The sequence below is a fragment of the Gallus gallus genome, chromosome 1 (genome assembly GCF_016699485.2).
Source record: "Gallus gallus isolate bGalGal1 chromosome 1, bGalGal1.mat.broiler.GRCg7b, whole genome shotgun sequence".
NCBI lineage: Eukaryota > Metazoa > Chordata > Aves > Galliformes > Phasianidae > Gallus > Gallus gallus.
In genome coordinates this window covers 15,083,347-15,106,879 of record NC_052532.1, presented here as the reverse complement: position 1 = coordinate 15,106,879, position 23,533 = coordinate 15,083,347, and the positions used below count along the sequence as shown (strand labels likewise).

Sequence of the window (23,533 nt, the reverse complement as noted above, 5' to 3'; positions counted from 1 at the left end):
TCCAGGAGGACAAAAAATGTTTCATATGTGATTCTGAGGACCCCTTCCACGACACCCTCAATCCCGACAGCCATCGCATTGAGAACGTGGTCACCACATTCGCTCCGAATCGCCTGAAGCTTTGGTGGCAGTCGGAAAATGGTAGGCGGTGTGTCTGGGAGCCGGCGCTCAGGAGCTCTCCCTTTGTCTGCTGTACCTCCGTGTTTGCTGTTAGCTCAGGGCTGGTAATTACCGCTGAGGGAAGGATCACGCTGTTAGCTGAGGGCTGAGTAAAGCGCTGCTTTTGTGTGTCCTGGAGCGGCTGCTTTGCCGTAACAAAACCCCGTGAGCCCTCCAGGAGTGCTGGAAGGAGCTCTCACGCCGCTTGTGAGGATCCTTTCCTAAAAAGAGAAGTTTCCCGGAGCAGCTCCAGACCCGTCTCATGTCTGGGCAGGAGAGCGGAGCAGCCTTCCAGCGGTGCAGATCCTGGGCAGCGCTGCCAAGGAAGGGCTGACTGCGGGGCTTCCCCGCGCCGCCGGGGCTGCCGGCTGCTGTCCTGCTGCCACGAGCCTGGGTTCCTGCTCTCGTGTGCCAAACGCTTACATTAATGCCAGAAATGAGCCAGCAAGCTAAAAAACTCAACAAGTTACATGTTAGTTTGGTGGCCTTTATTTTATTTTTTTGCCCTTCCTCTGCCCTTCTGGCTGTTACGGCTTTGCTTTTGGCGTGCTTTCCTATAGAAAGCGAAGCATCCAGATCTTCATCCTGCCCTAAAGCCAGATGGACAGGATAGGATTTCTGCAAATGCGCTGGCAGGAGCTATCTGACTCTGTTAAAATAACATGGTGATATTTGTAACATTTCTGTTGCTCGGTAGAGAAAAATTTTCCCCGAGTCCTTTTTAACCATATTTTAACCATATAGATCAGACTACCGAGCCACTTGTCCCTACTGGTTCTCTTCTAGCATTCCAAATAATTCATGTTTTTTGCAACAGGCTTGGCAGCATCCACACAGAAAAGTTCTTAGCTCATAAGGTCATGAAAATGTCCTTCAACAATGAAAAACAAATGATTCTTTCTGTCCAATTCGTGTTTTCCTCCATTCAGGCATGCAACAGAAGGGACCGCTGCTGTACACTGCACGTCAAGTCACAACTGGTTGAAAATTTAAGCTCTTTGTTGGTTTATTCTCTTCATTTTTTACCCTTCCTCCTCACTGTAGATCTCACTTGATTTTTTTTTTAGTATTTCTGACTGCAGCCTAGTTAGTACCCAGCTGTTTTGAGAACTCTTCTTGCATGACAAAATAATATTTGCAAGTTGTTGCTTCTTAGCAGAGTCCTTGACCATAGGTAGTCACACTGCACCATGTGGAAAACGTTTTGCTTGTCATGATTTCCAGGCCCCTGTGATTGCAAAGCAGGGCTGGGGTGGTTGGTTGGTTTGGGAGTATATCAAAAAAGACACTGTAAAGAAACAGTTCCTGTGCCTGGATGGACAGGAGAGTCCAGAGTGAGCGAAAAAAAGGTGGGAAGCACCTCCGTTTCAGTTCAGGGATTTCTGGAGATGCTGCTTCTGGTTGGGAGCTCTTCTGTACTACCCACGAGGTGAGATGCTGGACGTCAGGACTGCAGAGGCTCACAGCTGGCTTGCCGCCCTGTGGCTGCAGTGTGTGCGGATAGCCTGGGGTTGGGCTTAGTGTCCTCATTCCCACCAGTCTCTGAGCACTGAGCTATGGGTTGGCCAGGTTCTATAGCCACCATTGTCCCGCATCTGGTGGTGTTAGCCACATTACGGTCTGAAATAAAGGCAGTGCAGGCTCATGCTTTGGGTATAACATGTTTTTGCAGGTGGTGCACAGTAATCCCATGTGTAATGCAGTGTTCAGCAGGTCCTTAGTGTTTCCTTGTAACTCGTTAATGCAGTATATCCCTTTTTGACGTTAGAGCCAAGTGGCGAAGAAGAGAATCCTAGTGTCACTAGAGCACAGAGCCTTGGTGAAATATTGATGCAGAAGCTGGCAAGTGTCCTTGCTTGCTGCACAGTTCCTTTTCTCTGTTCTTGCAGGTCTGGAAAACGTGACAATCCAGCTGAACCTGGAGGCTGAGTTTCATTTCACTCATCTCATCATGACCTTCAAGGTAAGGATGCTGCGGTCTTACCTGCGGTGTGAGCTCTGCACAAAGCCCCGTGAGTCTCCTAAGGACAGGAACATGAGAGTCCTTCACACCCTTTTGGTGTTTGGGATGTGGGCTCCGTGTGAGCTGGTTAGCTTGATTTTCAGATCTGTCAACCATTAACTCCTGAAGTCACTCAGCTGTGACTTGTGGCTTGTGTTGTGCTTAAACATCAAGTGTGTGAGGCTGCAGAAGGAGTCGTACAAAATCCAGGTCATTTGTCTCTGTGGTGGTTGTGTGTATAGAAGATCATTAGCTAAATCATTTAGTAGCAAGGATTTTCCTTTAAAAAAAATTGGCTATGTTATCAGCTTTAATTTGGCAAACGGGAAGGTCTTCAGGAAGAAGGAACATCTGTACACAGAGTGTCTTTGTTTCTCGCCAAACAGATGTCTTGGAATGGCAGATTATGTCCTGTACATCCTAAATCACAGGCAAGTGATAGCAGCAGCCTTCAGCTCAGTTTAGGGACTGCAGTTCCTGCAGGGCTGAATCCCTGCTCTCTACATGTAGACAAATCTCTTAATTTATGCAGAATTGTAGGGGTTGGAAGGAGATCATCTAGTCCAACCTCCCTGCTATAGCAGGTCCCCTAGGGTAGGTTGCACAAAAAAGTGTCCACGTGGGTTTTGATTATCTCCAAGGAAGGAGAATCCACAGCCTCTCTAGGCAGCTTGTTCAGTCGTCTCTGTGACCCTCTGCTGGACTCTCTCTAGAACATCCCCGTCTTTCTTGCAGTGGATAGCCCAGAACTGGGCACAGCACTCCAGCTGTGGCCTCAGCAAGGCAGAGCAGAGGGGGAGGATCACCTCCCTTGACCTGCTGGCTGTGCTGTTTTTAACACACCCCAGGATATCATTGGCCTTCTTGGTCGCAAGGGCACACTGCTAGCTCATGGCCAACCTGTTGTCCACCCAGGTCCTTCTCTGCAGGCATTGGCTTTCCAGGAGAGGCAGTTAGTTTTTCTTGTGAAATCAGCTTGTTTTTCTGACAAGTGGTGGCTGAGGTGGTCCCCTCTGGTCACCACTGCATTATCCCCAGCAGTGAGGGTTCCCTGAGGAGCCCTGGCCTGGTGCTGGTGCTGCTGGGCTCGTTGGGTGCTTGGTCAGGAGGAAGACCAGGGGGAAAAACAATTTTAGTGGTGACTTGTTGGCTTTGTGTGGAAGGCTCTTGAGCTGCGTTACATCTGGTTGGCTACATTTTCTGTTGGGTGAGATAAGTTTGTAAGGAGGGTGATGTTTTCAGCCAGGAAGCAGAAAGAAAAATTGTTTCCAACCATGACTGAGGTGTTTTCATGCTTGGCTCCTTTATAGTCTTCTCTGAATCCATGCTGTTAATGATGCGACTTGTGGCTCTTCTTGATGCAAGCCAGGTATTAATATCTGCATTCTGAAATGTGGTTGATTGAAACATTATCATCATGGGGTCTTCTCTGCAGAAGATGGGAGGAGGTATGGCAAGGAAGAAGGCTGTGCTGCTTTTAAACAAACAGTGGAAAAAATCCCTTTGTCTCTGGAGCCCTGCTTTAATCTCTAGTTTTGAGAAAGGATTTGGAATCTGAGAAACCTGTAAGTTTGGGCACTTAACTCATTGATCGCTGAGTACGGTCTTTTCTAAAGATAGATAGTCTGTGGTTTGATGTGTGTTATGTTGAAGATCTGCCTCTGAACAGAAAGTAGAACATCAGCGGTAAGGGGTGAAGGGGCAAATACTCTCTAGAGATGAAAATCCAGATGTGTCGATTGCTCACAGTTAGAAGTGCTCAATGTAAATGCAAGTAATAGTTAACAAAATACAACCTCCGTTTGGTTTTCTCATTACTAGACATTCCGCCCTGCTGCAATGCTGATAGAAAGATCATCTGATTTTGGAAAAACATGGCAAGTATATAGATATTTTGCCTATGACTGTGAGAGCTCATTTCCTGGGATTTCAACTGGACCCATGAAGAAGGTGGATGATATCATCTGTGATTCCCGATACTCTGACATTGAGCCTTCAACTGAGGGAGAGGTCAGAGGTTTTTTTTCAATATGTTTATTGTGTAGACTTCTTCCATATGAATTCAGATTCCCTGAGCTTTCTGTTGTACTGTTTTTCCCCAGGTCATATATCGTGTTTTAGATCCTGCTTTCAGAATTGAAGATCCATACAGCCCAAGGATTCAAAGTATGTATGCAGTTATCTTCTAGGCTCATTTGGAAGTGTTTCTGTACTTAGAGGTGTGATCATAAACCAGAAATGCCCATAGTGGGCACATAGACTCACTGCAAGCAAGGAAAGCAGAGATGTACAGACCTGTTGCTGTAGTGGTGTCAAAGTTTAACCTCTTTTGGCATTTGGCCTGAGTAGGGAATGGTAGTGCTTAGCTGTAAGTTTGACCTTTAATTTTATTTTCCTTCTTAGCTTCAGTTCACATCCTTCTGTGTAAAGTGTGTAAACGGTAGTAGAAGAAAATATCTGAAGTAGAAGAGTGTCTGCTAGTTGCTATATTGGTTGAATATTTTTACCCAAATTTTTAAAGGAGAGAGAGGCTGCTTTCATCAGCTTATTAAATTTGCTGGGAACGTTGGATGTATAAGAAAGAAGAATATGTTTGTGTCTTGTTTCCATCTTAGATTTTTATTCAGAAGACTCTTAACTCTTAAAGGTCCAACTCCACTTGTCAGCAGTTGCTTAATATTGACCCCCTCCCTTCCTCCTCTTATACTTTAGACCCCAAAGCGTCTAGAGAACCGGTGTCTCATCTGGTGGGGACTGGTATACGTGTCTTTAATATTTGTGCTCTTGCCTGTGTATGCGTGTAGTAAAACAAGCTAGTAGTTTTATTTAAGCTTAAAATAGCTTACACAGTATCAGCCTGTAGTAAGTTACTGTAATTTTTAGAAGTGGAGCATATGAAGTGGTATGATACGTAGCATGTAAGAGCTGAAATTAAACCTGATCTAATCTGCCCATAGGAAGTGTGTTTGGGAAGTCACTGCTGGCTTCCTCCCATTCAGTGTCTGGTAAATAACTCCAAAACATGTTTTTCTGGTGTCCCCTGCAGACCTGTTGAAGATCACAAATCTAAGAGTCAAGTTCACCAAGCTGCACACACTGGGAGATAACCTCCTGGATTCGAGGATGGAGATCAGGGAGAAGTACTACTATGCCATTTACGACATGGTGGTGCGCGGGAACTGCTTCTGCTATGGCCATGCCAGCGAGTGTGCACCAGTGGAGGGCTTCAGTGAAGAAGTGGAAGGAATGGTGAATATTCCCACTTTTCTCCACATAGCTATTCCTGATTGTGGGTTTTGTTTTGTTTTGTTGTTTTATAGCCATATAGAAACAGTGAGGTGAAAATGTGATAGGAGAAATTTGAGTTCCTCTCCACTCTTCCCTTTCCAACAAGAAAACCATTGAAGTCATTCTTTAACAGCAAAGCTCTCATCTGTCCTTACTGACATTAATCAAGTACAGAGAGCTCAGATTCAATGAAATAGTTGAGCATTCATTTTCTAATTATGTTAAAGAGCTGATGAAATTAAAAGGCAGGAAGGTAGAAAGGGTGTGTTTCTGTTGACATCATTGCCCTAAAATTGAAGTAAAGGGTGGCCTTAAAGAAGGGAACACTTTCATGAATCAAACGAGATCTGCATTTGTATCAGTCCTTATCAGCTGAGAAGCAATTTGCATAATTGCAGCCTTGATTAATTAACAGTAAGCTCTGTAGGAAAATCCTGATGCCTGCCTTGTGTGCTGTTGTCTGAGTGTCCCATCCCTGCTTGGTTCTGGGTTTCCCCATGATTTTTGCCTAATGAGCAGTAATAGCAGGCGTATTAATGAGTGAGTTATTAACTAAATGAAAATGCAGAGGGACAGGGAAAGCTGTGTGATTGCCTCAGGGGCTGCAGGATGTGGGTATTTTCCATTGCTCCATGTTCTCTGCCAGGGTCTCCACCTGACAGCAGCCCTTTGCCTTAGAATTGTGGCTCTGGTGCTGGTAGTCCCCATCACCAAACGTAGTGGCTGTCACACCAACACTTCTGCTCAGTGCTTGTGTGTTGATGACAGGGCTTTGGCCTGATGGATGAAACCCATCCAAAATGTGGTTATCATTACTTTGAGAAGCAAGGTATGGTGGTACTGGGCTAGAACTGACATGCTGATAGAATTTGATGCATGTTAATATCCAATTAACAGCTAATAAACAGCTAATTAGGAGCTCTAAGAGGCTTTTGTGATTATTTAGGTGGAACTGTGCTCTTTTTGTTTGTGCCTAAAAGCATTTATTCATGCATAAGTTCCAGTAAGGGAAGGACAGGTTTGTTGTGAGGACATTCTTAACCTAAGCAGGCAAGAGACACTTCTGCAGCCCTTCATTTCCACTTACCTGCATTATATGCATTATAATGCAAATACTCCAGAAGAATTTCCACTAGTGTTATATTTTGAGTAAATTGGATGAGTGTTTTTTTTCTCCACCCTCCCTAATAATCAAACTACTTCTCCAATTTTTTATTATTATTTTTTTATTTTAATGACAGGTCCATGGGCACTGCATGTGCAGGCATAATACCAAGGGCTTGAACTGTGAGCAGTGTTTGGATTTCTACCATGACTTACCTTGGCGACCTGCCGAAGGCCGCAATAGTAACGCATGCAAAAGTGAGTTTGGGTTAAATGCAAATCTGAAGCCTGGCGTTGCTTGCTTTTAGCATTATGCATTGTTGTGTGAGCGACTTGTGGAGTTTGTGATGACATGTAAAGTTCTGCGTGTTCTCCAGTTGACTCATCTCCTCTGAGGCTGACTCTCGATTTTCACCTTTGTCACAGAGTGTAATTGCAATGGTCACTCCACGCAGTGCCATTTCGACATGGCCGTGTACATGGCGACAGGGAACACCAGCGGAGGGGTGTGTGACGACTGCCAGCACAACACAGTGGGGCGCAACTGCGAGCAGTGCAAGCCCTTCTACTTCCAGCACCCAGAGAGAGACCTACGGGATCCCGACGTCTGCGAGCGTAAGGGCAGCCCTGTGCCTGGTGGGACGGATGTTGGGGCTGGGCCATGGTCCTCGGGGCTTGCTGTGGGAGATTTGGGGTTTATCATAGCTGCCGCTCTCTTCCCCACCCCTTCCTTCATCCCAAAGATCCCGGAGGGGAGCTCGGAGGTTAGCTTGGGGGAGTTGAGTGAGCCTAGCTGCGTTTTGTTTCTTTTCTGAAAGAATCTGCAAATGTATTTGGTGGCTTTATGCTCAACTTGTCATCTCTACTCCTTGTGGTAACTGTACTCCTTGCGGTAACTCAGCTGTAACAGCAGCTGAGTTTAAATTACTCAGTGTGAGACTTTGCCTTTCCTGTTGTAGCAGTCAACAAAATGTGTGCAATGCTTCCTTCTTAGCTTGTAATTGTGACCCAGCTGGCTCCCAAAATGGTGGCGTATGCGATCGCTACACTGACTTCTCTACGGGCCTCATTGCGGGCCAGTGCCGCTGTAAATTATTTGTCGAGGGGGAACGTTGTGATCTCTGCAAAGAAGGTTTCTATGGACTGAGTGCCGATGACCCATCGGGCTGTCAATGTGAGTAAAAACATATGTTCCTTTATGTGGGATCAAAAGCTCTTTGAGGTGCTGCTCCCACCCTGGGAGAGGGTGGTTTTGTGGGGTTGTTTTTCTTTTCCTTTGTTTCGTGTTTTGCTAAAGAAAAAACATTCTTGTAGATCTGCTGCAGTTTGGAGTCCACTCTCTTCTAAAACTCATCTCCCCAGCTGGTCCTGTGAATACATGCAGTGGAAGTAGCAGAATCCTGTTTCTTTTTAAGTCTCTAAGCCAGAGGAGTTTTACTGGGATGGGTGGTGGGCAAAGTGTGCAATTAATCTCTGACCTGGGAAATCAGGGGAAGCTTTAATATAAATATTTAAATTGGATACTGTAGCTGAAATCCTGTGTTTTGACCTGCCTGTTTGTATTTCCCAATCCAGCTTGTGCATGTAATCCTCTGGGTACCCATCCCGGAGGGAATCCTTGTGATTCAGAGACAGGAAACTGTTATTGTAAGCGCCTGGTGACAGGAAAGCAGTGCAATCAGTGCCTGGTAAGTAGATTACTGTAACAATAATGAGGAGACACTGGTGTGAGGGATGCTAGCAAGCAGGCGCCTGGCGTGCGGGCTGGGTGGGCGCCTCAAGGTGTCGAGAGCCATGGAGCTATGTTACGGGCAGGGAGACGTGTGCTGGGGGTGAGTTGAGGCAGGTGAGAGCATCTGGAAATTAAGTCCTGTTACTTCAGTGTGCCCGAAGAGTAAGATGTTAGGGTAACTATTGTGGTTGCTCTGTGAAAATGCAGGTCTGGGGCAGTTCTGCCTGAGCCCTTGTTGGGGTGAAAGGTAAAGTGGACTGAGAAGCAAAAGATAAGATTTTCTATACTGGCCATTTCTTAGACAGGGATTAATTGCTACACATACATTTCCATACAATGTTTGTGTGTGCTGGAGTGTTATAAAAACACGCTGTCAAATAAAGGGATATGTTTGTATAAACACTGACAGGCTCTCTTATCTGACAGTAAACTATGGAAAAGCTAAACAAGGCTGTCTGTCTTTCTTTCCGCTGAGCAAGCCGTAGGGAACAGCCCTACATGGGCATAGCCCGGCACAGAGCCCTGCTGGCCCATGTGCTGCTCTCTGCTTGGGTACAGTGAGCTGGGCTGCAGTTCCGAAGCCCTTTGTGGGTCGGCAGCCTGCATCCAAACTGGTTTAAATGGTGCAGTAGGAGTGAAGCAAAGGAGATGGAGTCCTTTGGAAGTTATTTTTTAAAGCTTGGTGGAAAAGGGTTTTATTTCTCAAGCCCCTGGGCCAATTGGAAGAATGGAGGAGAGCAGATGGAAGGGTTTTGTTGATGGATGTGGCTTTTCAAGGGGCCAGCCAAGGGTGGCTCATGTTGTGCACCGCAGATGTGCTTGTGGGGTGGATGTGGTTACATCAGCGATATCTCCTCCCACAGCCTGAGCACTGGGGCCTGAGCAATGACATGGATGGTTGTCGACCCTGTGACTGCGACCAGGGAGGAGCGCTACATAACAAGTGAGTCCCAAACCCAGTCCTCTCCTGTGATCATTCGCCCCAGCGAGGTCTGCTCTATATGCAATCACTACACCTTCATACTTTCTAGAGGGCAATGTCTGGGGTCATCTTTCTGCTGCTGTGTGTGGAGAGTGGCAGATCTTGATTGCTGCGGGGGGTGGTAGAGGCATCTGCGCCGAGCTGGCTCTTGGTCTGGCCCACACATTGGCCCTTTGGCCAATCTGTCTGTCTGTCCATCAGCGCTGGAGAAGCGTTCCAGCAGTGCAGCATGGGGCATGTAGGTCTGCATATGTCCACTGGGGAAGTGGTGGTTGTTCAGAGAGAAACTTGGGTTTTGGAGATTCATCCGTTAGTAAGAGTATGGAAAGTCTTGGCTTAAATACCTGTCTGTGCAGGGATTTCAGGTAACCAGACTATCAGAGCATCAACTAATCTCATCAGAGCAGTTTCTCCTATGTTGGGTTCATGGCTTTTCAACAGTGACATATTCCTTTTTATCTTTTATCTCTTTTATCTTTCCTTCCCTCCTCAAACCCCTTGAAATAGCTTGCTTTTGTCTGAAACCATAGCAGTTTCTCAAGGGAGTGGATTGATGCCACTCTCCTGGGCTTTTTCCCTTCTGCTGCTTGATTGCTGCTGCCTGCAACACCTGGGCAACCACACCTTGCCCCAAACTCATTTCCATACAAAGTGCAGAGGTTGCAGCTTGGGCACTGAAGCTGTTAACATCCCCAGAGGGGAAACTTCCTTGCTCCCCTCTGGAGCGCTTTGGCGTCTGAAAGCAAACACTGTTGAAGTGAATCTCCGTAATTTCAAAACTGATTCCAGGTAAAAACTACTTTCAGACTGGGCTTAAAAAAACGTGGAGATTTTCCATGGAAACACAGAAGGTTTTGATTTTAGAAAAGGCTTCTATATTAAATTGAAATTTAAGGAAAGGGGCATTTTTATTGGACCAAGAAACCTTCCTATGAAAAAGTATGACCAGACCCCATCAAAAATAAAACCTACCCCTGAGCTGTTCATAATGCAGAGCAGACGCTGGGAGCAGTGAAGCTACAAAAGGTCATTTTGGAATTAAGCTATACAGAGAAAATGGCTTGTTACAGAGGGAATGGACAGACCTTCTCCATCCCCCCAGCAGTGTCTCAGTCTGTCCCACATCTTTGTGTCCATCACTGAATTTGTGCCCAAATGTGAATAAGCTGTGTGTGGTTCTGCCCTGAGCAGAGCTGCCAGTGGGCAGCCTCTTGGGGTGTGCTTTGCCAAGTACAAGAGCAACTCAGCATCCCAGGCTTGCAGAGTCGTGTGTGTTCTTGTTCTGACCAGGCCCAGATAAGCAGATAGCTGCCTGCATGGCCTGCAAGCCTGGAATGGAAAGACAGACTTGCCTTTTGGCTGTTTGGCTTTGTAAGTGAGTGGAGCACTCCCAGAACCGCTGTGTGTCCCCAAGGATCTGTAACATTCAATCCTCTCTATATCTAAACAGAGGAAACCACATGCAAGCTGTCTGTTGGAAATGGTCCTGGCTCGTGCTCAGTCCTCGCCTGTGCCCAGGAGCACAGCTGGAGTGAACCATGGCTGTGCCTGGAACCAGGCTGATGTTCTGTCAGTGCAGATGAGCCAGCTCTAGCAGCATCTATCCTGTCGTAGCCAAGCTGTGCTGTACATTCACTGAGGTTCTGTTTTAGCTGCTCAAGTGAATCTGGCCAGTGTGAGTGCCGGCCCCACATGTTCGGACGTCAGTGCAACCAAGTGGAGCCTGGATATTACTTCATCTCGCTTGACCACTACATCTACGAGGCCGAGGAAGCCAACCTGGGTCCTGTGAGTAGCAGCTGGAGTGTGCTGGTCTGTGGGAAAGCTCTGTTTCGCAATGTGGGTGTTGGAAAGAGGCTGTTTTTATAATGTCTGCATTGCGCAAAGATAATGTGGAATTGTGCCAAATGGAGTTCTGTCAGAGCACTGCCTGTTCCTCCCTGTTTGGTCATACCGATAAATAAGGTAGTGTTTTAGGGCAGGAAACTCTCATTTTCCCTTTTTAATCTGTTTCTTTGATCGTGACTATATAGTCCATTTTCTGTCTGCATCCTCCTTCTTACCCATTGCATGTGCACCCACCTCTCTTTGCCTTCTTACCTCGAATGTGGTGGATGGATCCACCAAATCCAGTGCTGGATTGTCCTTTTGGTGTCACTGACACCTGGAGGGAGCAGCATACACATTCAAGCACTTTGCTGTGTGATTTAGAGTTTCTGTACATTAGTGACATTTATTTAGTCATTAATTTAAAAAGTGGTTAATTGTGCAAAAAAAATTGATTTGTAAGTGAGGTTACCTCTAGTTTGTTCTACTCACTCATGAGGTACATCAGGCTCTCTGGCTCCTTCCAATCCCTGAGCACACAGCCTTGATTTTAATTCATTTACAGAGGCCAGATGATTACATCGATTACTTTTGCCTCCAGCGAGGAGAAGTCCCTTCTCCTCCTGAGATAATGAGTGCTCTGAGGCACCAGATCTTAGTCTGCCTGGGGTACTGTTTCCTAATTTATTTGTTTCAGGCAGAATGTCAGGTTTCAAGCCAGGGCAGAGCATTTTGCCTGCTAGATATCTGTGCTAGATAGCATGGAGCACAACTTGGCCAGCAGCAGGGTGTGCTTGCTGGCACGTGTTTGGGTGCGTTTGTCTTCCCAGCTGGAGGGGGTGGTGCTGGAGGTTCCAGGTATGTGGGGCAAGGAGCTCAGCCTGAAAAGCTGCCTCACCAAGCTGGGAGGTGAGCTGTTGCTTGTCTTTGCAAACCTGCAGAACAAACCATTTTAAACAATGCTGATATTGGGGAAAGAAAACTTTGTTGTTAATCTGGTGGCAGAATAAGATCTGAATGCTCACGTAGGGACCCGGCACAAGACAAAACAAAGTGGATGGAGTTATAGGGGTTTTCAGGCAGTCACAAGTCCCTGTGCACAATCCCTGCACGCTCTCACTTATGTTTCGCCTGCAGTCCTTTGTGGGAGCTCCATCCCTTTGTTCAGAGCCAAAGGGTAATAATTTATAGCTTGGCTCACTTCAAAGGGTGTGAGAATACATGAAGGGACATCCTGGAGTGACAGATATATTGACATTTCCTTTCGTTTTATCCCTTTCTACTGAAGCAGCTTTCATAGGAATGTGCAGGATGTTGTTTTATAGTGAGAGCTATTCATGGATGCAGATATATTTGAAACAGGAAATTTGAACATCACAGATTTCCACGTTCTGTTAACTTTTTCCTCTTCTTTGCTAATATAAACGTAAAAAACTGACATCTCAGGCTGAAAGGAGTAGCCAGCATCAGCTTGGATGTTTGTTGTCTAGAGATGTTCAGGATCTGTGTTGCTTAGAGACATCCTATTAATGATAGTTGTGACTTGCTTTCAGATGTTATCCCAAGCAGTGATTTGGTTTGGCCTAGCCCAATGTAATCAGGAAGCAATTAGCACTCGGAGTTAGCAGAGCACTTCTGTGCCACTGCAGTAAATCCTACTGCTACAAATGTGGTGAGAAAGTTATTACAGCAGTCCAGTTATATCCTGCATTGGTGCAAATCATACATCTGAGTAGGGTGAACTAGATGCTGTAGGCGGTCAGTGAGTTACTACCAGCAAGATTTTAGACTTTATTACCCACAATAACAGGTAAGTGGCTGAAGACTTGTGTGGACTTGTTTTATCTTTCTGTCCATACACAGTCATATGGAAGGTGTCTCTGCCCATGACAGGGAGTTGGAGCCAGATGATCTTTAAGGCCCCTTCTGACCCCAACGTTTTTTGAAGGGGAAGGCAGTGGTGTGCATGCACACATGTTTAAGGGAGAGAACTTGTATTCTCTGGGGTGCAAATGATGTGGCAGTCCAGAAGTAATCCATCAGCAGAACTTCATGTACTTCAGTGAGGCTCACACATTCCGTGTATTGGTACTAAAAGCTCTCTTTCCTGTTTCTGTAGGGAGTAAACATAATTGAGCGCCAGTCCACGCAGGACCGCACGCCATCATGGACAGGCATAGGATTTGTGAGGGTCCCTGAGGGGGCGTACCTGGAATTCAACATCGACAACATCCCCTACTCCATGGAGTACGACATCGTGATCCGCTACGAGCCCCAGGTGGGTCACTGCTTTCTGACACCTGCTTGGCATCCCAGTGCACGGCCAATGGGAGCCCAGGGCTTCCTGGAAGCATCAAGACTTTCAGACAAGGATGGGAGCTTAGCTAAGTGTTTGAGATGCATGACAATCCAGCAGAGGTTAAGACTGCTCCAGTGATATCATGCTCTGAGTTGTGTTTTTCTAGGATGAGAGGGGGTGGTGCACAACAGGAGGCTGGAGCTCCTGCCTCTCCCTGTCTCAGCCCAAGCCCACCACCAGCATATGCCCCAGTGGTGCTGGAGCTGCTGCCCCTTCTTCTCTGCAGCTGTTCCTTCCCTCAGTGCTGGATGCTTCCAGGAGCTCACAGTCCCTGCTTTATGTTAATCAACCTTTCTTTTTTACTTCACCAGTTGCCAGATCAGTGGGAAAAAGCTGTGGTCACCGTGTCGCGTCCAGGCAGGATTGCCGCAGGTAGTCGGTGTGGCAACACGGTTCCTGATGACGATAATCAGGTTGTCTCATTGCCACCTGGCTCCAGGTTAGTATAACTGAGTAGACCAAAACCAGAAACAGGCCAGGTTGCAAACTGACCAAAAGCAGGCTGCTGTGAGGCATCTCTATCTCCATACCTTCCCCTGCAGTGAATTTGTCAAAGCGGTCTTAGTGCAGCTGAAACAGAGTTGTTATCAGCTTGCCTTGGCCTCTATGAAAACGAAATTTAATTTCCAGTGGGTTATAAAAAATGAATTTAGTATTGTGTCTGTAGTCTCAAAGCTTTTAAGTTTATTCTTGTTGTCTGAAAAAAAAAAAAGGTGTTTGTACAGCCTGTGAGTGGACATCACTATTACTCTTTACCTTGCCGATAAGCTTTTCCGGTTCTGACTCGCACAAGCTTCCAAAACAGCTCCTGTACATTGTACCTTTTGTTCTGCCCATTCTTGGCTGCTCGCCATTATCTCAATTGCTTTATGGGGGCCACCTGAAAGGCTTTACAGGGCTGGGTGTTTCAAGTGAGAAATGTTTCCTGTTCCCAATCCAGATACGTTGTTCTCCCACGGCCAGTCTGCTTCGAGAAGGGGCTGAACTACACCATCCGCTTGGAGCTGTCCCAGTACTCCTTGGTGGAATCTGAGATGGAGAACCCCTACACACTCATTGACTCTGTGAGCAGAAATTTCCTGAGGGACGGTCTGGTGGAAAAGCATTTATAAGATCCTGAAAGTTTGCATTTCTTTTGGGATGCGTCTGTGTAAATTCAGAATGCTGTCTATGAAGTTGTTCCTTAAGGCTGAATCCAGATTTTAAACAGATGTCTTCAGGCACAAAGCGTGCATATTGCTTTTCTGTGCACGTAGGCTTTGGTTGTCTTTTACTGGACCACAGAGCCGGTCTTTTACAGTGCACCAAACTCTTTCTTCTGAAAGGATAGAATTGGTAGATAGGAAAACTGTGCCACGAAATGGGTGTAATAGTTCTGTATAATCATTCTGTTGCTTTCCTTCCGAATTCTGCCTACCTGTTTGTTTTTTGGGCTAGAAAGCATAATTGGAAGTGGGATTTTCACAGTTTTGGTGGAGGCTATTTATAAAAAGTGACACAGTGCCACTGTGAAATTCTTCTATAGCTTGTCCTCATGCCCTACTGCAAATCACTGGACATATTCACCGTGGGAGGCTCAGGTGAAGATGTGGTCACCAACAGCGCTTGGGAAACGTTCCAGAGATACCGGTGTCTGGAGAACAGCAGGAGCGTTGTGAAAACCCCAATGACAGATGTCTGCAAGAACATCATATTCAGCATTTCTGCGTTATTGCATGAGACCGCCTTGTGTACGTAACTACCTACTTATAGAGCAGAATGCATCTGGAAGCTCGATGGTGCTTCCAGGTGTGCACAGGGAGCATGGGGTGTGTGTCGCTCACTGCCCTCGGTGCTTCTCTTCTCTGCCCAGCCTGCCAGTGTGACCCCCAGGGCTCACTGAGTTCAGTGTGCGACCCCAGCGGAGGACAGTGCCAGTGCCGTCCCAATGTGGTTGGAAGACAGTGCAACAGATGTGCACCCGGCACCTTTGGATTTGGGCCGAGCGGATGCAGGCGTACGTGAGATGTCGTGCCCTGGGCTGGGCTGCTGATGGTAGAGCACTGGCCACCAAAACGTAGCTTCTTTCCTGCTCTCCTTGCAGCTTGTGAGTGCCACCTACGAGGCTCGTACAACTCATTCTGCGATGCGGAGACGGGCCAGTGCCACTGCTTCCCCGGTGTGTACGGGCGGCAGTGTGACCGCTGCCTGCCTGGATTCTGGGGCTTCCCCAGCTGCCAGCCCTGCCACTGCAACGGCCACGCCGATGACTGCAGCCCCTACACTGGGGAGTGCCTGCACTGCCGGGACCACACGGCGGGCCCCAACTGCGAGAGGTACTTGTGGCCTTGGTTGGCCTGTTACAGCAGTCACAGCTGGCAGTGCCTTTGCTGTGAAATGCAGAATGTGTGGGGGGAAGTGAGTCTTTATGCCAGAGGAGGAGTGGAGGGGGGACCACACTGCCCATGGCTTCCCATCTCACACCAGGCTTTCCCCATTGAAACCCTACTGAGAATTGTATAATCATTAAGGTTGGAAAAGACCCCAAAGGTCATCTAGTGCAACTATCAACCCATCACCACCATGCCCACTAAAACACATCCCTAATTGCCTCATAGAATCATACAATGGTTTGGGTTGGAAGGGACCTTTAAGATCATCTAGTTTCAAACCCCCCCCCCCCCCCTCCCCCCCCTCAGCTCTAGGCAGGGACACCCCCCTCTAGGCCAGGCTGCTCATAGCTCCATCCAGCCTGGCCTTGAATGCCTCCAGGGTGGGAGCATCCATAACTTCTCTGGGCAACTTGTTCCAGTGTCTCACCATCTTCACAGTAAAGAATTTCATCCTAATATCTAGTCTAAATCTACCCTCTTCCAATTTAAAAGCCATTTCCCCTTAGTTTAAAGTCATCTACTCTTTTTTTGAAAACCTCTGGGAATGGTGACTCCACCACCTCCCTGGGCAACCTGTTCTAACACCTCACTACTCTTTCTGAGAAGAAGTGTCTCCTAGTATCCAACCTGAACCTCCCCTGATGCAACTTGAGGCCATTCCCTCTCATCCTGTTGCTGTTACCTGGGACCCCCACCTCGCCACAGTCTCCTTTCAGCTGTAGAGAGCAATAAGGTCTCCCCTGAGCCTCCTTTTCTCCTAACTGAAGCATCCCAGTTCCCTCAGCTGCTCCCCATCGGACCTCTGCTCCAGACCCTTCAGTTCTGTTGCCCTTCTCTGGACATGCTCCAGGAACTCAATGTCTTTCTTGTAGTAGAAGCATCTGCCACGGGTCTCCTGGCATGAGACAGCTGCTCTGAGTATGCATGGAACAGGAGAACTGCAAGGGTCTATTTACCGTTGGGTTCTCCACCCTCTTGCAGCGTTTGAGCTTAAGTTATCCATCCATCTGTCTGTGGTCCCCTGCATGCTGTCTACCCCATCACGCAGGTGTGAGGCTGGCTACTACGGAGACCCCATCCTGGGCTCAGGTGACCACTGCCGCCCCTGTCCTTGCCCCGACGGCCCTGAGAGTGGACGGCAGTTTGCCAGTGGCTGTTACCAGGACCCGGTCACCCTGCAGGTTGTGTGTGTCTGTAGCACAGGATACATAGGTAGGCTGCCTGTGCCTTGAGTGCAATCCAGTGAGCATCTCCCCATCTAACAGCCCTTATTTCCATTTACGGGGCTGTGCGCTCGTGAGCGGTGATGGTAATTCATGTCGTGCTGCTTGTTCAAACAGGCAGTCGCTGTGATGAATGTGCGTCTGGCTTCTTTGGCAGCCCCGACGAGGTCGGCGGCGCCTGCCAGCCCTGCCAGTGCAATAACAACATTGACAGCACCGATCCTGAAGCCTGCGACAAGAGGACAGGGACGTGTGTCAAGTGCCTGTACCACACAGAGGGTGAAAACTGCCATCTCTGTAGGCAGGGCTACTATGGGAGTGCCCTGCAGCAGGACTGCAGAAGTGAGTGGGGAGGTGCACCAAACAACAGCCACCAGAGCTCTTTATAATTGACCTGAGACCTTTGGGGGGGGGAATGGAATTACCTCTTGCTGGGCTTGTGTGCAGCTGTGTGTTCAGAAAGGGGAGAAGGGGCAGCGTTTGCATGTGCTAAAAGGACGGGGCTCTGGACAGAGGAGTGTTTCTTGCCCTCTTGTTAGTGCTCTTTGTTTTCCTCTTATCTGCAGATCATCCCTGGCGGGTGAGATTTGGCTTTTGTTTACACAAAGATCCCTGCAGATGTGGCTGATTAGCAGGAGCCTGCCTCGGAAGCTCTCTCTGCTTCCCTGGTGGCCCAGCACAGCCCTGCCTGCTCCTCTTCACAGCAGGAGTGGGGTGGGGACAATTTACTGCTGCTTCCCATCCAGCACTGCACACCAGTCCTGCTCAGCTGTGTGTGTCACTGGTTGCTCTGAGCAGATCTGGCTTGCATCAGGTTGACAGGAGCCAGGAAGACCTGGGCCTCCTTTGTAAAGGAGGAGACGAGAGGAGTAGGAGGGCTGGAGGCCTGCATGGGGTTACTGTGGCCTCCAGCCACAACGCATGCACAGGGGCTGTAGAAGTGGCCATCTTGGGACCTAAGGGGCACGTAGGGGTGCACACCGGGCTGCCATGCCACACACCCAAGCTTCCACCTCTTCTCTTTGCAGAGTGTGTCTGCAACTACCTGGGCACTGTGCGGGAGGACTGCGATGATGCGGAGAACTGCCGCTGCGAGGCAGCCACGGGGCAGTGCCGCTGCCTGCCCGGCGTGGTGGGGCAGACCTGCGACCGCTGCGCACCCAACACCTGGAGGCTGGCCAGCGGCACCGGCTGTGAGCCCTGCGACTGCGACACCGCCCGCTCCATTGGGCCGGCCTGCAATGAGGTGAGGAGCCTGCAGGGAGCCATGAATGTCCACCAGATGCTGGTCCATGTGGTGTTGGAGCCGTGGGTCGTCCTGCTTTCACGGCAGCCAGGAGCTGTGGGATGAGCTGTGAGGGAGGTAGGGGATGAAGTTACCTTAGATAGTTGCACCATGTTGGCCATCACCACAGCCTGCTGCCCAAAACTGCCGGGAGCTTGGTCAGGGGGCTGGGGCAGCTCTCCTCTGAGGAGAGGCTGAGAGAGCTGGGGTTGTTCAACCTGGAAAGAAGAAAGCTCTGGGGAGACATTATTGTGATCTTTCAGTACTGAAAGAAGGCCTGTGGGGCAGATGGGGAGAGACTTTTTGCCAGGGCCTGTAGTAACAGGGCAGTGGGCAAAGATTTTAAGCCAAAGGATGTAGAATTAGGTTAGACATAATGAAGAAATTCTTTACTCAGAGGGCGGTGAGGCCCTGGCACAGCTGCCCGGAGAAGCTGTGGGTGCCCCATCCCTGGAGGTGTTCAGGGCCAGGTGGGATGGGGCCCTGGGCAGCCTGGTTTAGGGGAGGTGTTGCTGCCTATGGGGAGTGAGCTGGACTCAGTGCTCTTTAAGGTCCCTTCCCTGGCTCTGCTCGTGATGTCCATGAGTGCCACGGGTGCTGGGTTGTGGAGGACAAGAACCTTTGGGCTGTGGTGACCACGCTGAGGTGACTGTATCCCTGTTTCTGGCAGTTCACGGGGCAGTGCCATTGCATGCCAGGCTTCGGAGGCCGGACCTGCCGGGAGTGCCAGGAGCTCTTCTGGGGTGATCCAAGTGTGGAGTGCCGAGGTGAGTCCAGCACCGCGTGGTCCTCCCACCTCAGGAGAGAGGGAAGTTTGATGGGGTCTACCTCAATGCTTTGGTGCCTTCCTGGAGATGTGACAGGAGCCTGCAGTGGTATTTGTGTGGCTTACCGTATGTCTTACTGGACTCTTCCACAGAAACAGACCTCTTTGTTTAGAAACGAACTATTTCTGACCTTTACTTTGCAATGCTGGTGGGTAGACTAGCATGGTTAGAAAACCCTTGTTGGGGTTTGAGGATTGATCTGGAAGCATGTTTCTTTGTGTTTTGATTTTACTTAGTGGAAGACTCCTGTCCCTATTTGCTTCTTGTTAGGGAGACTGGTTGAAAAAGTAAGGTTTCTGATTTAGGAGATTTTTCCTTTTATTTCAGATGAAAACAGAAGAGAGAGCAGAGACCATACAGCTAGTTAGCCATAGCTGCATATGGGAAAGCAGAATGCCATGAAGTCAGTTGTTTAGAAAACTGGATTCTCTCTGTCCTTTCATTATAAACAAGTCTGTTCATTAGCTGAAAAAGAAACTTCAAACACTGTCCAGACCAGAACAAACTTGTATCTCTGATCCGTTCAAATAGGAGTCTTTGCCAGGAGGGTTTGCAATTGATTAAGGTATTTTTTCCTGCAGGGAAGAATGTGCTTGCTGTGGTCTTAATAAATCCTTTACAATAGGGACACCTCAGCGCCCATTATCTGAGCAGGTAGGAGGGTCACAGGTACCTGGTTAATGCTGCAGATGAAAGAGCTGAGGAATTGTCCTGGTTCATGAGTACATATTAAGTTTCTCTTTTTGGAGGCTGCATGTGTTCTGGTTGTGCTGGCTGCCTCATGCTGCTCCAGGGCAGTGGTTGTCTCCTGGTATCAGCTGTCTCCATCGGGGTTTATTGATGGAGTCCATCTGCATACCTTATCAACAAGATTTTGCTGCGTACCAACATTTCTGACCTCTCATCAAGTTTCTGTTGCCTTTTGAGCATGTGGAAACCTGCTTTTAACCTTTCTGAAGTAGAATGAGGATGTATTCCTTGGAACTTATTATTTTCCACGAAAGCACTACACTTTCCTTCAAATCCATTGATTGCCCTTTCTGCTTCCAAGAGGTGGTCTCTGAGGGAGTGGAATAACTTGTCAGCCCTTGTTCAGCCCCAGCTGGTGGAATGCTGGCAGAAATGCAACCACTGCGTGGGAAGGTCGCAGCTTTCTGAGATAGGTGGTTTGCAGGAGGCCTGTGGGACTGTGCTGTTAAAGGAATTACAGAGCAGCGCTCTTGGAAAGTAATTTCGGTGAGGCCTGCAGCCAAAATGAAGATGGAACTGAAGTAGAAGGGGATTTGTGACAAAGATGAGCCCTTGCTCAGTCCAGGCAGCCAAAATGGCCATGTTCTGTACAACATTTGGGAAGAAGGCACTAACGTGGACTGGGAGCTGTCAGAGAGCTCTGAACCATGTGAGTACTGACAAACAAGCTTCACTGCAGGCACCAAGCTGATGTGGAGTGTGAGCATCGTCTCCACAGTGGGATCCTCCACTGGCCTCAACAAGCAGCCTCTGCCCATGGGTGGAAATCTCAAGGTGCATTGCTTGAGGGGTGGTAATGTGTGACCTCTTCACAAGCTGGCACCAGTAGACAGCAGATCCTGCTGAGAAATCAGGGCTGTTCTGCCCTGTGACACTCTTCTTTGTAAAGCAGGTGATGGTGAAACGGGAGATGGGATAGGCTGGAGGTGTCCTGGTGCTGCAGTCAGGCAAGAGGTTTTTGCTCTTGGACTGGGTGCTTGGATTTGCAGGCTGTGCTCCCTGCGCTGGAGGGAAAACATCTCCTGATGTCTCCCCTCTGTCTTGCCACTGATGGCAGTAGGGCCAGACCACTGGGTGCATGCCTCCATTTGGGCAGCGCTGCAACCCCCCATTACTGGGTATGGTTCCACCACCCACAGGAAACACACGCTGCAGAGAGCACCTTGGAGTCTGTAGAACTGCTTCTCTGCAAACTCTTTACTACATACTTTAATAAAAAGCCCAATGATTTTTCATTTAATTTAATGTAAAACCTGAAAACGACGTAAGAGAGGCGCAGAAGATGAGGAAAATGCCAGTGCATCTCCCAGCCTTGTGCAGGTCCCTGTGGGGAGAGCAGTGAGCAGGAGCTGAGCTGAGGGTCAGAACCAGCCCATTTTCAAATCTCCTCTGGCCGTTGCTTCAGCTGTGGGCTGTATGCAGCTGTGCACGTGAGTGTGTGTGTGCACATAAAAATTCTTGCTAAGGTAGTAAACAGTAGGATTACAAAGATAACAAATGAAACTGAAGTCTCCTGAGAATTCTGCTGGAACTTTCCCAAAGCCTGGCAAGCAGTCTGCAGGACTGGGCATGCGGAGCTCTGCTCACTGGTAGGAGGCTCCAGGTTCGTGGGAAGCCTCTGAGATATGCTATGGCTGCTGATGCAACATGAGGAAGGTGCTTGCAGAGCATATATGTGAAGTTTATGTGCTTCATATAATAGAAAGAAATGACAATTTTAGTATCATTAGTGTTTTAATAAATTGCGCAAACAGACCACGGTCAGGAAAGGGCAGTGTATGGGATTCAGAGTTAAGTTGTGCTGCTCTGTCCCCTTAACATGAAGTATAAATGCATTGGGATTCTTCTGTGTTGGATTTGAGTATCAAGCCTTACCGTAAAAAAACAGAATCTACTTGAGCTAAGGTGAAAATGAGTGATGATATTGAGCACTCATTACAGACGTTGGCAGAAAGTTGCTTTTCTGTTTAAAGTTTTTAAGTACCTGGCACTGAATTATGTGTTCATTGAAAGTTATCTCATCGTGGTTTAGGATTAGGCTCCACAGGCTTAATTTAACATCTGAATCTTAAGCTGGGCAACCTGTTCCAGTGCCTCACCACCTTCGCTGTAAAAGACTTTTTCCTTATATCCAACCTAAATCTGCCCTCTTTAAGCTTGAAGCCACTTCCCCTTGTTCTATCGCCATAGACCCTCCTAAAGAGTCTGTTCCCTTCTTTCCTGTAGTTCCCCTTTAGATACTGAAAGGCTGCTCTCAGGTCTCCCCACAGCCTTCTCTTCTCCAGGCTGAACAGCCCCAGCTCTCTCAGCCTGTTCCTGTAGGGGAGGTGTTCCATCCTTTGGTTCATTCCTATGGCCCTCCTCTGGATGTGCTCCAACAGGTTTGTGTCTCTCCTGTACTGTGAGATCACCTCCCTCACCCTGCTGGCCATGCTGCTTTTGATGGAGCCCAAGGTACGGTTGGCTTTCTGGGCTGTGAGGGCACACTGCTGGCTCATGTCCAGCTGCCATCCACCAGTACCCTCAGGTCTTTTTTTGGCAGGGAGATGAGCAGGTGTTTCACCTCCTTTTCTCTAAAGGAAGTCAGATAAATGCTGAAGGAAATACGACTTTGAGGTTTTTTTCAATTTAAATTGACCTGTGGTCAAAATACTGTAATTTATGTTGGTGGTTTGCAGAAATTTGCCCCTTTGGCCCAGTCTGCTAGTGTGCTAAAATGCAGCCCAAGTCTGTTAATTCTAAGCCGGGATCTTATCTTAGCACTCATACTGAGAATCATAATGCTGAGGAGTTAGCGATATGCTTGCAGTGTAATTAGAGTCAATAGGCAGTGATTCAGAAGAAATTTGCTAGCTCTGCAAAACTTTCAACCTTACAAATTGCTGAATGGTTTTATCACAATGCTTCAGTGCCACCAGGAAATGATGCCAGGAAATCATGTTTGAACAAACACATTGTTTTTTTTTTGCTGTGGAGGAGTTGCCATTTCGTGCTCTCCATCCCTCATCTCAAGCAGTAAAGAAAATATGTCTGCAGAAATGATTCCTCTTCAGTTTTGTGTAGGATCTCTTATGACGCTTGCTTGTTCCTATCATCCTGCACTAAGGCATTAAATGCCTTGACTACCCGTTTCCAACCCTTTCATTGCCCTTTAGATCATGCTGGCTGTAGTAGCAATATACTGATTCACTGCAGTTGAAGTGGACGTGAATTGCAAATACTTAAATCAGTGGGAAAGGTAGCAGAGCTGTCACTTACTTCTTTGGGGTTGCTCCTCTTATGTTTCTACAAGGCCACAGTGAAATGTGTGAGTGCTAGTTCTGTCTTGGAGATCAGGGAAAAAAATTACTTGAAATGCGTCCATGAAGATATTATGAAAATTCTGGATCCTGTGTGTGTGGCTGTGTGTTCATGTGTGCACACGCATTTGTGAGTAGATGCCATACAGTGTTTTGTAGTTAGAAATTGCTTATCAGCAGATCTGAGTGAAGAATTTAGTTAGAAAATTTTCCTGCTAAAAATGTGACTTCGTTTAAATTGGAGAAAGCCACAGCAGAATGTATGACTGAGTTAAACACTCCATTAAAGAAAACAATACATCCAGTTCCAAAATGACATTTCAG

At 47.8% G+C, this 23,533-nt stretch overlaps 1 protein-coding gene across 2 annotated transcripts in view; it reads left to right on the top strand.

The window, feature by feature from the left end:
• The window catches only part of LAMB1 (laminin subunit beta 1), a 40,976-nt gene that overhangs the window by 2,010 nt on the left and 15,433 nt on the right, over positions 1-23,533 (top strand). For both annotated transcript variants that reach the window (NM_001396477.2, XM_046924255.1), the window contains 21 exons: positions 6-141; positions 2,049-2,122; positions 3,983-4,171; positions 4,264-4,327; positions 5,208-5,410; positions 6,691-6,811; positions 6,980-7,168; positions 7,548-7,727; positions 8,129-8,241; positions 9,149-9,228; positions 10,920-11,055; positions 13,214-13,372; positions 13,765-13,892; positions 14,394-14,517; positions 14,979-15,183; positions 15,306-15,449; positions 15,537-15,768; positions 16,874-17,037; positions 17,166-17,390; positions 18,077-18,294; positions 19,004-19,100. In NM_001396477.2, the coding sequence (NP_001383406.2) occupies positions 6-141; positions 2,049-2,122; positions 3,983-4,171; positions 4,264-4,327; positions 5,208-5,410; positions 6,691-6,811; positions 6,980-7,168; positions 7,548-7,727; positions 8,129-8,241; positions 9,149-9,228; positions 10,920-11,055; positions 13,214-13,372; positions 13,765-13,892; positions 14,394-14,517; positions 14,979-15,183; positions 15,306-15,449; positions 15,537-15,768; positions 16,874-17,037; positions 17,166-17,390; positions 18,077-18,294; positions 19,004-19,100 (3,181 nt within the window). The remainder of the gene's footprint in view (positions 1-5; positions 142-2,048; positions 2,123-3,982; positions 4,172-4,263; positions 4,328-5,207; positions 5,411-6,690; positions 6,812-6,979; positions 7,169-7,547; positions 7,728-8,128; positions 8,242-9,148; positions 9,229-10,919; positions 11,056-13,213; positions 13,373-13,764; positions 13,893-14,393; positions 14,518-14,978; positions 15,184-15,305; positions 15,450-15,536; positions 15,769-16,873; positions 17,038-17,165; positions 17,391-18,076; positions 18,295-19,003; positions 19,101-23,533) is intronic.